Genomic DNA, 16,831 nt, shown 5'->3' with positions numbered 1-16,831 from the left:
GTCGTTTGCTATACTTAACCATCACTAGGCCAGATCTATCATATGTTGTAAACAGACTCAGTCAATTTCCTGCTCATCCCAGAATGCCACACCTTCATGCTGCGCATAGGCTACTGCAATATGTTAAAGGGACAATTGGTCAAGGTCTTTTTTATCCAAGTTCTGGATCATTGAAGTTGAAAGCTTTTTCTGACTCAGATTGGGCATCATGTACAGACACTAGAAGATCTATTACAGGTTTCTGTGTATTCTTGGGAGATTCATTGATAAGTTGGAAGTCCAAGAAACAACCAACGGTTTCCAGATCATCAGCAGAAGCGGAATATAGAGCAATGGCTAATGTGACATGTGAATTGATTTGGTTACGATCTCTCTTATCAAATTTTGGGATACTGCATCAAGAACCAGCCTTGATATTTTGTGACAATCAGGCAGCAATACATATTGCAGAAAATTCATTTTTTCACGAGAGAACAAAGCACATAGAAATAGATTGTCATTTGATTAGAGAGAAGGTGTTGAAAGGAGAAGTGAAAGCCTTCCATGTTTCCTCACAAGTGCAACTGGCAGATTTGCTTACCAAGCCACTGTTTCTTGGGCAGTTTATGGCATTACTCAACAAGATGGGAGTGTTAAACATACACTCTCCATCTTGAGGGGGAGTATTAAGATTGTGATTAGTAACTATGGGTAGAAAAGTATTTTTCCTTTTAGTTTCTTTTTCTGTTGTAACAACCCACTCTTTACGGAGACGTGGGATACGTTTCTGATTTTTACCTTTATTCTTTTGGTTAGTTGTTTTGTTAACAGCTGTGATATATAGCACAGTGAGCTCCTTGTAATTGACACATTGAATGAATATACAGAATTTTCTTTTCTTCTAATATCCTCTTACAAGGGAATGAAGATCCCTTAAACTAAAACCCTACTTAACCGTACATAACCCACATATATAATAATAACTACCTTATATAAAATAACAATATATTGAATAACTACCCATCTCACTTATCGTTGCAGTTATTTTAATTATTCCTTGATAATTGTACCTTATTTCTATTCCTTCTGTAATATACTCTGCAAACTGGCTTGTTCCTTCCGTTGGATGTTTTACTGCAGTTTGTGCTTGACAGATAAGGCAGTAACTGAGCTTAACATACAGCTCAATTCGTCAGTGCCAAGTTCTCTTTCACTCTATACTAGAATCAGTTTTCTTATTAAGTATGCCAAGCTCCTTCCCCTTCCCTCCAAGTACTCCTTTCTAGCACATGCAACAGCACGTTTCACTATCAAATTAGTTGTCAATAGATAAGCGCTATTGGAGGATTATGATATTCTAGTGTCTAAACTACCCCCTCTAAATCCCTCAAGAGTTTGGTTTCCTTTCTGAGCAAATGCTTACTCATAACTCCATTAACCTGCCTTCCCCCTTCATTTTCATTAATTCTTTTTTCGATGAATTTAAGTAGATTCTTATTATTACCCATATCCATGTTCTATGCCGTAGATATTTAGAGCTACACTTTCTCACTGTCTAAGGCAGTCATCGTTTATAAAACTATGAAATACAATTATGTCAATTATCATGAACATTACAATATTGCAATTCTATTAGAGTAATCTACTTGTATATCTCAGGCACCACTTAGTCTAAGGCATCACATCTTAACTTTTCTAGTATAAGATTAATTTACTAGTATATCTCATGCACTCTATAATTTTAGATCAAGCACCACTTAGTCTAACGTATCACATCTTCAATTTTCTACGAAATTTTAAGGAGTCACCACTTAATCAAGGTTTTAAATTGTGGACCACGTTGCGTGATGCGGCCACAATATCTTGGTTGTGGTGGTCGCCACAACCCCATCAGGCCGTGATTGCGGACAACATCGGCCACATTAGCCTGTAACAGCTGCAATGCAACTGCTAACACAATTTCAAACATGATTATTTTTAAAAGTTCATAAGATAAAAATTGAGAAGGGTAGAATGTGAAGAGCGATGGTGACCTCATATATTTTGTTGGGATTCCAAGTAAAGGGAAGATCTGGTATAAGAACATCAATGCCCCCAGTAGCATCAACCAGCTGCAGTCTTCTATTCAATGGATCAATCTGAATATTCAAAGCAAAACCATTAGAACTCAAATATCAGTAGATATGCCAATAATATCAAAAATTTATCATTTATGGGGGCAAAAAGTGTTGTCTCCATATTTAAAAGATCGAAGAAAATTATTATATGTCATATAAATATGAATAAGATAGTACTAATACAGCCATTGCAAAATGCAGCTTACTAGCAACTATTCAAAATAAATAAATAAATAAATAAATTGAACCAATAACCTTTAGATGTCCAAGCAAAACGACACCCACTTCCTCACTTGGAATGAACCTCCTAACTGACCTACCATTATATCTGGCTTCACGTGATAAAATACTGAAATGACTGCCAACAGGTAATAGTTTACAATGATTTTCCGACTTCATCATTCTTATTAAGGTGTCAATACAGTGATCGGTGAAGATAGATATTGGTATTACCTGTAATAACAAAATAGATATAGTAATTATCCTTCAGTGAATAGTAACAAATACCTTCCACCAGATAAACAAAACAACGATATTCTTTTCTTTTTCTTTTTGGGAGAAATAATGACTGTATATTCTGCTGAGCACATCGGATCCAAAATTTCAAACTTCATAGACTACCAGAAGCAAATTTAATATAGCTACAAGAAAAATACCATTTTTAGAAAACCGCAATGCAATTCTCTACTGCAGCCATTCAAGTCATGTCGTCTACACAGCCCCATGAAAGCACCATGCTGCCAATGGAAAGCATTACGACCAAACTAATGCAGCAAAATTGGTTGCAATGAAGTTTCCTCAACTGTCAATTTATTAACGTACCTGAGTTTGAAACACTGATGGAGGTAAGAGTGAACTAGAATAAGTCTGAGCTAGCCCTTCTTTCTGGTAAAACCTTACAACAATAGCTCATCAGAATTGGAACAGAAAAAAAAGCTTCAGCCAAACTAAGAACTTAACTAAAGGAAGTAGATTACATGTTTTGATCCCAAAATCTCCTTGTCAGATAGGATACCAGCAAACTTTTTACGTAAGCTTGAGACAAGAAGTAATACCCTGCCAAGGAAAATTAATAAAAAGGAATAATATATTCCAGCAATCTTTAAAACTATAATCTCCAAAATAATTGTTATATAAGGAAAGCAAACTATTTAATACCAGAGTCTTGCAGAAAACGGTAAAGACTGAATGAACTTTCCTAGCATACTCCTAGATTGCAAAACTAGGTTACACCTGCAATGCTGAACTGAATTATCACTCTACCCGCAAAGGACATGTATCGGCAACTACACATGTTAAATAAGTCAGAAACGTTCAAGAAACAATTAGTATTAATATTAAATATGCAAAGCATACAACAAATCAGAATTTGACCATGTATTACTTCAGTCAGATGCAATTGTTTGCTGTGGTCCAATCACTCCATTTAAATAGGGATTAACGATAAATAAACATAGAACAAAATAAATGACTTCTCATTGGCCACACATGAGGACACAGGACTGTCATACTCTGAGCATTCATGTGACGTGAATCTGAACAGAAGCAATAATGATTATGGTAGCAATACATACACAGTTTCCAGCGGTGAGAAGGATTCCACGATAATGCTAGTCTTGACGCAGGCCCCAAGAATAATAATTTTTGTCCATGAAAACTTTGGATCCATGAAATGGACATTTCTCACAGATATCTACACAATGGCCAGGTAAAACTTAAAAGTTTTAAAGGGTTGCAAAGTACATAACATAATTACAAAAGAAAGTTGTCCTTTGACATTCTTCTATTTACATTGGTTCCGTTTAAAATCCGAAAAAATCTAAGATCAAGAGAATAGCAAATTTCCTTCACTTACAATGGAGCCAACCCTCAGACCATGTATCAGAGTATGTAGTTCATCAGTTAAAAGAAGCCACACATCATGGTCCAACTCCAAAGCCATCCCTTGCATGTAAACACCTTTAATTATGCCAGTATATACACCACATTCTCCCTTCCCCTTTATCGCACACTTCAAGCGTGGCAACCATTTCTCTGAACATGGACAAACACGAAGCACTGACGTATCCACAGTAACATACATCACACAAGACTCCTCCTTTGTTATATAAACCAACTTCTTCTTCAAGCCCGAAACTACAATGCGATTACCAATTAGTTTAGTAATAGCAGGGTGCCACGATGATGCATTGCCACAAAAATACACAATCTCCATTTTGGTAAAAGAATGGTCAATCCCATTCTCCATAGAAGAACCACTCATCAAATTGTTTACTAACTCCTTAGAATCACATAACATACACTCACAACACATCAATTGTACCAAAAACCCTGGCAAGTTCACCTTAGAACCCGAATTCAAATCCGAGCTACTTGCAGCCATGGCGCACGGGACCACAGAAACAGGGCCAACGGACTCCACCACTCCGTGGATGCCTCTGGAACCGTCACTGCCACCGCCGCGACAGCAACTGCTGCCGGGGTGATTCAGTACCAGTGGAAGCGAATCCACTTGGTTCAATCCCTCATTAGAATCATAAAAACACCATTTTATAATCTCTAAGAAACCGCTGCGGCCGCCGTGGTGCTTCAATGGGATGAAATTAAAAGCCGTGACGCGAATTGCTTTCCCTATGGCGCCAGCGTGGAAGTGGAGAACGTCGCAGCAGACGGTGGCGGAGCCGTCGGAGAATCGGAAACAGGAGCAAGGAGGAGAAGAGGAGGAGAGAGCGGTGTGGCTGGGGAGGGTTAGGGTTCCGACGAGGATGGTTGGGCTGTTTAGGGCGGCGAGAACGCGGCCGTCAGTGGGGCGCTGCGGCGGCGGTGGGTTGGAAATGAAGGAGAAAGACGAAGCAGCGGTGAAAGGTCGAGGGTAGTGAACCAGGTCTGCTAGCTTTACCATCTTTGCGTCTTCCATTGCAGTGCATTAACCATTTGCCGCGTTGGAGTTTTTTTTTTTTTTGGTAGTCACAGGAAGGGGGCTAAGCCCACAACGAAACAAGAGCGGGAACGATGGTTTTCGAACGGGAACGAGTGAGAAATTTTATTTTTTACAGAAAAGGAAATGCCAATAAGCCTTATGAATAATATATATAGTTGGCAAAATAATTAAAAAAAAATTTATTGTTTTTATAAGAAAATATGAAATTAATGCAATTATTCCACTATCTACCAAAGTAACGCAATAAATTGCATATCATTTTTTATTTTTTTTATAACAATTGCATATCATTTTGGATGCAACAAAAGAGTGCGATCGGGTACCAATTACGCGTCCAAAAAGGCGTTTGCACATTGCTTCATGCACTACTTGTGCCATATAAAGACATTTTTCCATTATTTTCCCTGATTACAACATATCTCTAACTTCTCTTTAGAATTTTCTATGACTTCTCCCTAAAATTCTCTTTGATTTCTCTCTAGGCTTTTTGTGAGTTTTAATCTCTTGGAGTTGTATCACTTAAGTCTTAAACTTGTTTTTTATGTTTTTAAATTACAGCAATAGATATGTAATATTTTAGGATATTTTAGTGACTTAGGTTATGATTAATCTTAAGACATTCTTAGAGACTTAGAACATGGTTAGTGACTTAGGACATCCTTATTGACTTAGAATATGCTTAGTGAATTTGGACATACCTAGGGACATAAAACCTGGTTAGTGACTTAATATATGTTTAGTGATTTTGTATTAAGAATAATTAATTTATCAATATTTAATTTTAGTTTTTAGTGTGAGTGTTAGTTAATTAAAAACAATCATTTAGATTAAAATATTTATTTTATTAAATTCTACAAATGAATTTGTTAGTAAAATTTTATTGTAGGGGTAATTTAATATTATATTAATTTAGGGTTATGGATGACTAGTCGTTGTCATTTGCTTGGTCCTCGGCACATGGTTTCCGATGGTGAGACTGGTTCTCCTTGTTGTCAAATTCTTCTTGGCCTAAAGGAATGAGAGGTGTTGAGGCGGTGCATGCAGTGCAAGTGTTGTGCAATTCAAACCTCTTATGATAATCACACATTAACGCAAGTGCATGTTGTCAACAAGTAATTTGATATATGAGTCTAGACATCGTTCCCACGGAGAAAATTATAAAGTTACAGCCTAAGTGAAGCAATAAGAGTGATAATGAAAGTATTTAAGGACTAAACTTCAATCTAAGTTAATTAAACTATTATCTACTGAATAAACTAAGATTAAGCTACAAACTAAGTATAAAAACGCATTAATAGAATTAGTTCAAGTATAAAAAGATAGATTATGGTCAATTTTTCCAATATTGCAATGTTATCAGAATGCTTGAACAATGCTACAACTATCTTCCATCAGTAACTAGAACAATTATTTGTATGTAGGGGCTCCCGCTAACCTTGCATATATACCCGATAACTAATTCTCATATCCCTGTGCAAAATTTACCATTGACTTCTTTAAGTTCAAGTTCCCTATGGCTATGTGGTGTGGACTATTTCTGGATCCACAACTTAACCAAATTAAATTAACTTAGTTAATCCATATTGTTTAATAAGGATCTGAATATATTCCTATAACCCAAATCTTAAAACACTTGCAGTTCTTTCCTAGTAAGTCAACAAGATTAAGAATAAAATACTTTATAAAACAATGAATGAAAAAATAACATAGGAAAGTTTAGGCAATATGAATACTCTATCACCCAATCCTAAATAGTTTAGCTCATACTTAAAATAATAGAAACACAGAAGAAAGAAGAAAAATCCATATGACTTAGAAGAAAACAATTTAAATCATATTTATAAAAGAATGCTGATTTGGGCACCAAGTAACTTTTGAATTCAAATTCCTTTAGAAATAGTCTGCTAATATAACTTAGATTTATCATGAAGCTCAGATTTATCCTCTTTATCGCTAGATTTTAGGATTTGATAGGATATATATTTATCTTTTAACTTTTGTAGCCTTGTTATCCCTTGTCAGGTGTAGTGCCTTATCTTTGAGTTTGAATTTGAATTTGAATGCTTATCCTCTTATCCATTATGTTACAACTTCAAAATGCATCATTTCACTAAACACCATTGTTATAGCATTGTTGTGGCTTTAACCGACAACATAAATTACAAAGAAAGTGAATAACTCTAGCACTTGAAACAACTTCAAATGTAAACACTTAGCATATTTCTCATTCAAAACACAAAAAGACAAGATTAATGCAATTGTAAGAAAATTATAAAGGGATTATATACAATATTAGGCACCAAATCATCAAATATAAGCCAAAAATTGACTCTCTATGGGAGAGATAATGGCAAGCATGTGTCTCAGCCACCATGGAAACGACGACCCCCAGAGGGTGCTCAAGATTAGACGAATAGCACATGGCTCCTGTGGCGATCGACACAAGCCCAATACCATTCTGGATGTAGTTGCTAGTTAACTGACACGTGCAAGATTTTTGTTAGTATTAGTAGGTGTCCTAGAGATAATTTGAAGGTTAAATGACACTGATTGTACCACTGAGCATTTATTATTATTGTTGTTGTTGATATTATTATTATTATTATTATTATTATTATTATTATTAGCATGCTTTATCTTTCTCTTTTAAAATATGTGTAGTGTATAAAGTCCCTTAGGATAGTACAGGTGTTCCTTGTGGATCTATGATGAGATCATGATGATGAAAACCCAAGCTTACTACATGACTATGCCCTAAAATTGTTCCTAGTTTAGAGTCACCAATGAAGGGTATTGGTCATCTCGATTAGACTAGTACGATAGTAGGTTACTTACATGGAGATGTAAGGTATGGATCTTATGAGTGCAGGCATGAAGATGCTTTAACCTCTGTCATAGGTGGATTCATAGTGGAACGAAACACATCGAACTGACCCACCAAAAGTTATAGCAGTATAATTAGATCAATAATGTCTCTCTTCATTTAGTTGTGCGGATCATTCTCAAACTTAAAGTTGTTATTGTATATTGTGTCTGGAGATCATACATCGGGGTACAACTCTGTCCTCTTGAAAGATAAGGAGAATAATATACTTACAAGTATATTTGGAAGGAACAGGTGTAGATGAACATGCCAGAATTAGTTATCCACAAGACCAGTGGGGCTTGGATGATTTCCATGATACTCGGGAATTTGTGCACAATAAGAGATCACGAAGGAGTTCATGGATCTTTCTTAAAGTTTATGGAAAAAGACTCTCTGTCCCAACAAAGCTACTCTTGGTCAATAAAGAGTTTATACTACTTCATTGCTCTTCTTGACCTAAAAGGTGGATGAATGAGATAAAACAATGGATCCCACAGTAACTAAATTCGTAAAGGCAGATCTCAAAATGAAACTCAATTAGTTATAGGGCCATAAAGCATTGGTGGTGCTTTGTGTGGTCATTGGATGGATTAGGCTTCATAAAAGAGTTCATGAAGGTTCCAATTCCATTTATGACAGTGACTAATTGGGCCTAATGAGTCACACATCAATATCACCTCATTGGCAATACTTAGCTTACATTTTGGGAAAGAGAGCTTTCCATTTTGGGCTTTGGGCCCAATTGGTCGGGACCATAGGTAGGCCCATAGCATGATGGGTCAGACTCATTGACCTTATGGGTCACACATTTGAGTAAGTGGTCTAGGCTTGCACTTGTGTCATCACATATGACTTGGATTTGATCAAAGTGGTGGAAAGCTAAGTGTGAAAGAAAGCCATTGGGCCTACGTGAAAGTTACTTGGGTCATGGGCTAATGAATAGTGATTCGCTAGGACCAAAGAAGTGGGTCAAGGGTTAAGGAACCCTCATTCCCATCTAACCTTGGGCTCAACTTATGCCTAAATAGTAAGTGGACCAAGTGATAGTCACTTGTGCTAAGGGGCCAAGTGGATAGTGATCGACTTGGGCCAAGAAGGGGGTGCAACTAGGGATTAGAAAATCCCTAGTATAATAACCTAAACAATTAAATTAAGTAATTGGAAATTAACTAGGGATTAAAAGAGATAGATTAGATGAATAATTTAATTATATGAATTAAGTCACTTTTCGGGGTAAAAGCGCAAATAGTGAAAATTTTGGGATAAAAATGCGACTATGCAAAAGTTGCCCAAAACTTAAAAAGGATCTAGTAAGAAGGTTAATTCATAATTCTTATGAGTTTAAAATCATGTTAGATAGTCTAAGTCACATTGGAGAATCTTGGAAAACTCATTTTAGTTCTTGTCCATGAAACACTTAGGTTGTGTAATGAAAATTGCTTAGTTTCTTGCAATTAGCAAAACCTACATATTGGTTTCCTTTGAGGTGCTTCGTGTGGAGAGAAAATTCGACTACAAGTGAGGCTCCATTTCTTGTCTTGGAGGTAGGAGGAGTGTTTGATCTCTTTAAAGCTTGGAAATTACTCCTACAACCATTATAATGAACTTTATGGTAAGATAACTCGACTTCCTTTAAGTTTTGTGAAGATTTGAATAACTTAGATTTTCGAGGAATAGTGAAAGTTGTGGTTTATGGATTGCAAATGAATTTTGATAGTTGATTTCTATGTTATTGACTGTGTAGTGTTGAACAAAATAATAACTTGGTGGAGGATCCATTTGATCTACATGTGGATCAAGAACTTAAATCTTGAGTATTTCAAGAATAAGGTAAGTCATTAAGTGTGATTTCTTGGTGAGATTATAGATTTTGGCATGATGATTATCTGATTTTGGCATGATGATTATCTTGTTATATGTGTTCAATTGATTGGATTTATACCTTGAATAGGTTGTATTGATGATTGTGGTATTACCAATTTTTGTACAAAGAGGAAAGTTGGTGTGGATTCCTTGAGGTAGAAAAAAGCTTGGACAAGAAGAGACTTCAAGAGGTAAATCCTTGGATCTTGGGGATTTATCCCTTTTGCTGTTCCACCATACTCTTGGGGAGTTATGATTATGTATTATATGATTGATTGTATGTTAGTTGTATGGTATAACTAAATTCATATAGAGTTGTTGTGTCATTGGTGAGTTAGCCAATGGACAAGTATTATGGGTTAAATATGGTGATTTGATTGTTAAGTTCTTTGGCCAATCGGAGCATATGGACTTTCCTTGGGGATTTCATCCATTGAGGGACACCCCTTGGAAGTCTTATGTGGACACTTTCTTTGGGAGGCATCTCATCAAAGTTAGCACAGTGCTATGGGAGCACGGATCCATTGTGTACTGGGTGCATGAATCATAGTGTATTGGGTACACGCGTACAATCATTTCTATTTGTTCTAGATATATGTTGCTTTTATGCCATGTGTACTAACCTTTCATGCATGAAGTGAACTCATGGGAGAAGTTCTCCAAGAACCCTGAGTTTATTGAGATGTTATCTCACCCCGTTTGGGGACACATATTTCAAGTGTAGAAATATGTGTCCTTACTAAGACCTACTTTAGCTGAAGGAGGTGGGACCTTACTGGGCAAGAAGCCCGTATAGAGTTAGAGACTCTTATGCTTTTGGGAGACCTGATTATGTAGATAGTTTTGAGAAATATATTGCATAGTCACAATTGTTTTGTATAACTTGTATGTTGGAAGAAACTTGTATAGTTGATTTAAGGCTTGTATTTTGAGAAAATGCTATTTTGGTATCAGGAAATAACTTGGTTTGGAAACCAAATGAAGAAAACCTCTCTACCTTTTGGCCAATTTTCATATCAAATATGACAGATTTCGTCTTGTTCTTAATAAAAGTTGTAGATCTCTCTTATCTTTCCAACTAGACCAAGATTGTATCAATCAGATATGTACAATTCAAGTTATGGCCTAAATATGAAAGTTTGTTGCTGTCATACTGGTAGAGGATGCTTAAGCGTGAAAAGGGCTTTTTAGCACACTCTTGGGTGAAGAGCATGGGTTGATACCTGTCTTAGCGCGCTTAAGCGCGAAAATGGACGATAAAGCTCCCGAAGACAAATTGTACCTCCTTAGTAAAATTTGCATAACGTGAGCTAGGGAGCTCCAAATTGAGTCAGATTTGAACTTATGTAAAGATAACGCAAAGAGATGTGATACTATGTAATATTAGAACCTATGGATAAGTGGATAAATCCCAATTCTAATTTGAAGTTGTTGCTTTATTTTTAAAGTCTGATTAGAGCAACCGCCTTGTGAGTTGCATAACTCCGGCTATATTTAACCAAATGATTAATGTAATACCTTTTATGAAAGCCTCAAATGTATAGTTTAACATACTAAAATTTTAGGTCTAGGTGGTGAAGCCATGTAAATTCAGTTTGGGAATTAGTATGACTGTTCAATGCTAAGAACAAAGACAGAGTCTATTCTTTGGAATAGTTCTTTAATTGAAGGACTTATGGACTATATAGCATCATTAGTGAGTCTAATGTAATGATAAGGAAAGGAAAAGTTCCTTCATATTTTAGTATGATTAATTACAATTATAGCTGTACTTAATACCATAATGTATGAGGATATATCGGCTGCAGACGGGGTGTTACACCTAGCCTTGCCCTTCACATACACAAAACACACCAACACTAGTATGAGTCGCCCCCTTTGCACTGAAGTTCACTCTCTCTCTTTCTGCGTCATCACTCTATTTCTCCTATCTCTTTCTCCCAAACACTAAGTATCCTATCTATTCATCACCTAGCAAGTAGTACGAGGTTCGTGAAATTCAAACGAAGAAGGAGTTCTTAGTTGTCACCAGAGGAGATAGTGTGGATCACCGTTAGAAGGGTTTTGGAGAGATTCGACCCTACAAGTAAGGAGTTTCTTGTTGCCATTGCAAAGATAGTGTTGATCATTGTCAACGAGGCTTTGGAAATTTAACTATACAAAAGGTTTTCTAGGATTTGAAGCGCCAAATGTATGGGCTTAAAACCCTTGTGTGAATTCTATTGAGTTTTTGTTTCCATGGGAATGCATGGTTGATGCAAAGGTTGCATCCTTTTCCGCTGCGGACATGAAAAGTTCATGTCTTTCCATGAATTGGTGATCTTTAGTAGATAAAGATCCCACCTTTGCAAACTTTCAATTTATATGTATGCTCGCATGCAACAAATACTAGTTTGTCCTTTAAATTCACAATGCTATATTGTGTTATTTTTAGTCATTGAAGAATGTTAAATAAAAAATTATATTATGACTATATTTTTTTTTGGATTTTTAAGTGTTCCTTTAATCAAGGTTTTTCTCTTGACATTCTTTATGTACATTCTCTTCTCACCTCATTTCCCCCCAAAAAGTAATTTGGAATTTCCTATTTAATCAATGTAATTAGTACTAGGTTGGAGGTGTTTAGGCTATGGTGTGACCCGAGGGAGCTGCGTTCAATGAGATGGACAACAATTCAAGAGAATGACTAATGATGGAGATTTAGCGATTATTTGGGGAGCCATGACCATCCTCAATTATTATATTTCTTTACATGTTTATATTTTGCTTCTTACTCAACTATTATGCAAATGTTGTATGACAAGCGACTAAGATGCTTGTTATAGACACAACTAATATGCTCGTTTATGACTATGTATTTGTGTATGTATGCAAGTGTTGCATGACAAGCAACTAGTATGCATGATAGTTCATAAATGCACTTAGATTTACAAGCCACAAAGCTAGTTACAGAGCAGTTAAAGGTGTTTAGCAATTATCAATTATTGATGTAACGCCTGGCAACTTGCAAGAATCAATGACTATCCCCACACACTAACACGAGACTTTTCAGCGTGCTTTGTCCTCACTCGCACACTTCCCGGCAAAACTTCGCAGTAGGTCACCCATCCCTGAATTGCTCCAAGTCAAGCACGCTTAACTTTGGAGTTCTTTCGATCCGGGCTACCGAAAAGTAAATGCATCTTGTTAGTATAAGTAGTACCAATTAATTCTTATAAGCTATCCTCATATGTGTTGTCCTATACCAGCACAATCTTTGAAATCCCTCTCTTTCCGGTGTTATTCGATTCATTCATGTACCCCCGTCGCTGGAAGCCTGCCAGGAGCCGCTCCTTGTCCGTGCCCTTGCGCACCGGCGATCACTCCCCGCCCTCGTCAGCGCCCGGGATATTACATGCCCACAAGCTTCCGCCTGGTTCGTCCTCGAACCAAACCGTACTAGATGAGAGGCCCTGCTCTGATACCACTCAATTTTTCGTTCTGAATCCATTTCCAGAGTTATTTTTATCATCTGAGACCTTCTACTCAATTTTTATCTTCCTAGGGTTGCGTGTTAGCTAATTACCGTTTTACCCTTCCTTTGTATTATGACCTAATTCTCAGGATTTTCACTAATCCTTCTCTTTAATCAATGTTTAATATTTTAATATATAATTTAGAATTGCAAGGTGTTATATTCACCCCTCCTTTTTGAAATTTTGTCCGCAAAATTAAATCATACATGTCCGCTAACTCAGGATACAGCCGGAGAATCTCATCCTCCGGTTCCCAAGTACCCTCCTCAGGTGTACGTCCTTCCCATTGAATCTTTAACATTGGAATAATTTTACTTCTAAGTCTCTTTTCACTTCGGTCGAGGACATCAATAGGACCTACGAGAGTCTTTAAATTCTCCTGAATCTCAATATCGTCTGGTATCACCACATATGACTCATCCGGAATATAACGCCGCAGCTGCGATACATGAAACACATCGTGCAAATTCGACAACTGAGGGGGAAAGGCAAACTGATAGGCCACTAATCCTACTCTTTTCATTATCTGATACGACCCAATAAACCGAGGACTCAACTTCCTCACGACCAACACCCGTAACTGGAGATAACCGCACAAATACATGATCACCTTCTTCAAATTCCAGCGGTCTGTGTCTATTATCATAATAACTTTTCTGCCGATTCTGTGCCTGTTTAAGTTTCTCTCTGATCATTTCAATCTGTGCCGTAGTTTCTTGCACAAAATTCGGCCCAAATCTCTCTTTATCACCTACCTCAGTCCAACAAGTAGGAGTACGACATCTCCGTCCATACAATGCCTCATACTGTGCCATGCCCAGACTGGAATGAAAACTGTTATCATAAGAAAATTCCACCAATGACAAGTACCTGTCCCAAGCAGTGCCCTTCTCCAGTGTGCAAGCTCTCATAAGAAAATTCCACCAATGATTGTTATAGGATATGCTACACCATCTTCATAATATCTACTCACTAATAGACTTATTTATCTTGATCTATTGAGACCATACTTGATTATTTACAAACTTCTTCAAAATACGCAAAAGAAGACAACATCAAACTATTTTATTAAGTCTAGTTACATAATAGTCTTGACAGATCCTAAAATACTAAATTAAACTAACTTCAACATTCACTCTTGTAACTGCCCGTTGTACATCGGTATTGTTAACATTGATTATGATATTAAGCACAGTTACAATCACAACAATTCATTTATAAAAATGCGAGTAAACTTTTTCTTTTTTATTACGCGAGCTTTTAAAACAATAATAAAGCGTAATAAATAAAAATTATGACCGTAACTAAAAACTCATTGCGAAATAATAATATAAAATTACTAGATATCGTATAACACTCCTCTCAAGTCACTAAGGGGTTCCCATAAACCCACTTAGCTTAAATTTCACTTTTACAGTTTCTACCTATCCGAATATGGTTCAGTATTTTAATTACTGCAGAAAATACGCATGTCGTGAACCTACCATCTTTTAGTATGTTATTATACACTTAATTATCTTTCTAACGAGCTATCACACATACCAAAAATTTCTCGTTTGCACCGGATAACACCATTTGAAGTTGGACAAGCAAATCTGCCAGCCAACCTCAAACGGGGCTCCAAATAGCCTTCACTCTTTGAACGATTTCGGACAAACCACTTCACCAATTGCTCTCAAATTTTTATAAATAAAACTAGACACCTCAAGCTTCAATTTGACATATCATGCACCTAATTTACCAAGAAAAGAAACGGGAATAATTTTCCCAAAAACGCACAGTGGCAGCCTCATGTGCAGGGGCGTTTTGAGCAGTCTGTGCTCTCTGGCTTCTACAGAGCTGCGTGCTACTCCTATGGATCTCTAATTTTGACATAAGGTAGTTGACATCTCAAGATTTAAAATGGTGTATGGAACGTCCCTATTGGACCTTTTTTGAGGGAGATATGCTCTCCCAAAGTTCACCCAAAATCTGCCAATTTCTAGAAATTTCGCTAGAGTCTCTTTTGTTTCTCCAACATATCCCACCTTTAAAGATGTGCTATCTCACCTCGAATGGTACCTAATAAATATGGGTGGCACTCAAGGACCAGCAATGTCTTGGTGCTCTTACAACCCTTCACAATTTATGTCAATTAGCTTACTTTACAATTCAATAATGACATTCTCAAATCTTAAACCATTTCAATCACATTAATTCCTTTGCATGCATACATAAAACATAAATCAAATCCTAGAATAGGCCTATTGCCCTTATGTCATATACATGCTTCAATATTACACAAGGTCTCTATGTTACAAATTACAATTTACATTCCTCCAATGAGGCTTAATACAAATAAAACTCCAAATGAAACACAGTAAAACATAAGCTAAACTTAGACAAAATATGACATGAACATAAATGATAAAATGCATAATCCTAAGCCACATACAGTGTTCATGCCCTAAGTCTAGCCTAGGCCAAATGATCACAAAATGAAAAATACAAACTACGTCCATGAGCTCATCTCACGGGTCTCTTGCCCGCCGCTCCAATGCCACTGCCACTACCTGAAATAAAGTCCCCAAACGGGGTGAGATATACGAATATATCTCAGTAACCCAGAGGTTCTGGAGATTACTCCGCCCAATGGCTCACTTCGATGCATATCAATAATATAATACAACATTCAAAACGGGATAAAGCAAGGGATTTAGTGAAGTAGGGAAGCATAGGGAATAAAATACGAAGAAGCTGGAATGTTGATGCCAATACCACGCAACATCTGGCCTATTGGCCTCGACATATAGCCTACGGGTTCCAATACAAGGAAGTGTTCCCAGAACATCAACCAAGGCACCCTCCATCCATATACACCTGAGACTTCCTAGTGTTCTCCTCTACGAATGACACACCACGATCCCAGGTCAACTGAAACTCCCTCATGGAGGCCTATCCAGTGGAAGTCCGTAACGCCTGAAGGCAACAGTCTACTGGCCAGAGACACGGTGCATCCTATGTACCACTAAACATACAATAATGCATGAACATGTTATACTACATTACCAACATACACCTCCAACCACTACCCTCAAGGGGCATGGTGGAGCACACATGGGGATCAAACCCCAGTACCAAGGGATTACCTGATGGAAGCTCCCTCTCTAGGTAGCTCCAAAGCCAAATACAACCGAGCTTGGTCCAACAAGAAATGCCTACACATAGGTCATTCCCATATCAATTATGATCAAATAACCACATCAACTTGGTTACTCAAGCATTCATGAATTTTTACATAATTACTCACCACAATGCTTTTGGTTAAGGACCAAACGCAACCCACCAAGCTCACCGTTCCAAGTTCACGTCCATGGGAGGCAACCTACAATGATCACAGAAGGATCATCAATACATGGTGCAACCAAGTTAAAATACAAAGCACCACACTCCCACCCACACATACATAGGTTCGGCCAAATGGCCCAAAAATACTAGCCATGTTCTTAATTTTATTTCAAGCTTCCACTAGCTTCCTAAGCTTACCACAACATCAAACCAATTCCTTAAT

At 37.1% G+C, this 16,831-nt stretch overlaps 1 protein-coding gene across 1 annotated transcript; it reads right to left on the bottom strand.

The window, feature by feature from the left end:
- Positions 1-1,189: 1,189 nt before the first annotated feature.
- Positions 1,190-4,998, bottom strand: LOC133297755 (CST complex subunit CTC1-like). Its single transcript, XM_061496952.1, has 8 exons — positions 3,952-4,998; positions 3,671-3,789; positions 3,074-3,152; positions 2,919-2,981; positions 2,753-2,833; positions 2,352-2,549; positions 2,013-2,117; positions 1,190-1,261 (listed from the first exon to the last, which is right to left on the bottom strand). Exons 1-8 carry the CDS (start codon positions 4,996-4,998, stop codon positions 1,190-1,192), a joined length of 1,764 nt encoding a protein of 587 aa, XP_061352936.1.
- Between the last annotated feature and the right edge of the window lie 11,833 nt (positions 4,999-16,831).

Source organism: Gastrolobium bilobum, unplaced genomic scaffold, assembly GCF_033153095.1.
Source record: "Gastrolobium bilobum isolate Gb01-03AN ecotype WA unplaced genomic scaffold, APGP_CSIRO_Gbil_v1 utg65677, whole genome shotgun sequence".
Classification (NCBI taxonomy): Eukaryota; Viridiplantae; Streptophyta; class Magnoliopsida; order Fabales; family Fabaceae; genus Gastrolobium; species Gastrolobium bilobum.
The sequence above is the reverse complement of the archived record's forward strand: the minus strand, read 5'-3'. Positions and strand labels throughout refer to the sequence as shown.

Bases quoted from the DNA above. Each gene is read 5' to 3' on its own strand.
- LOC133297755 (XM_061496952.1), bottom strand. From the start codon at position 4,998: ATGGTAAAGCTAGCAGACCTGGTTCACTACCCTCGACCTTTCACCGCT. The intron at 2,118-2,351 runs GTTATTGGTTCA...TTGAATATTCAG, and splicing joins TTTTGCTTGGACATCTAAAG to ATTGATCCATTGAATAGAAG. The intron at 1,262-2,012 runs GTCACCATCGCT...TGCATGTGCTAG, and splicing joins ATCCCAACAAAATATATGAG to AAAGGAGTACTTGGAGGGAA.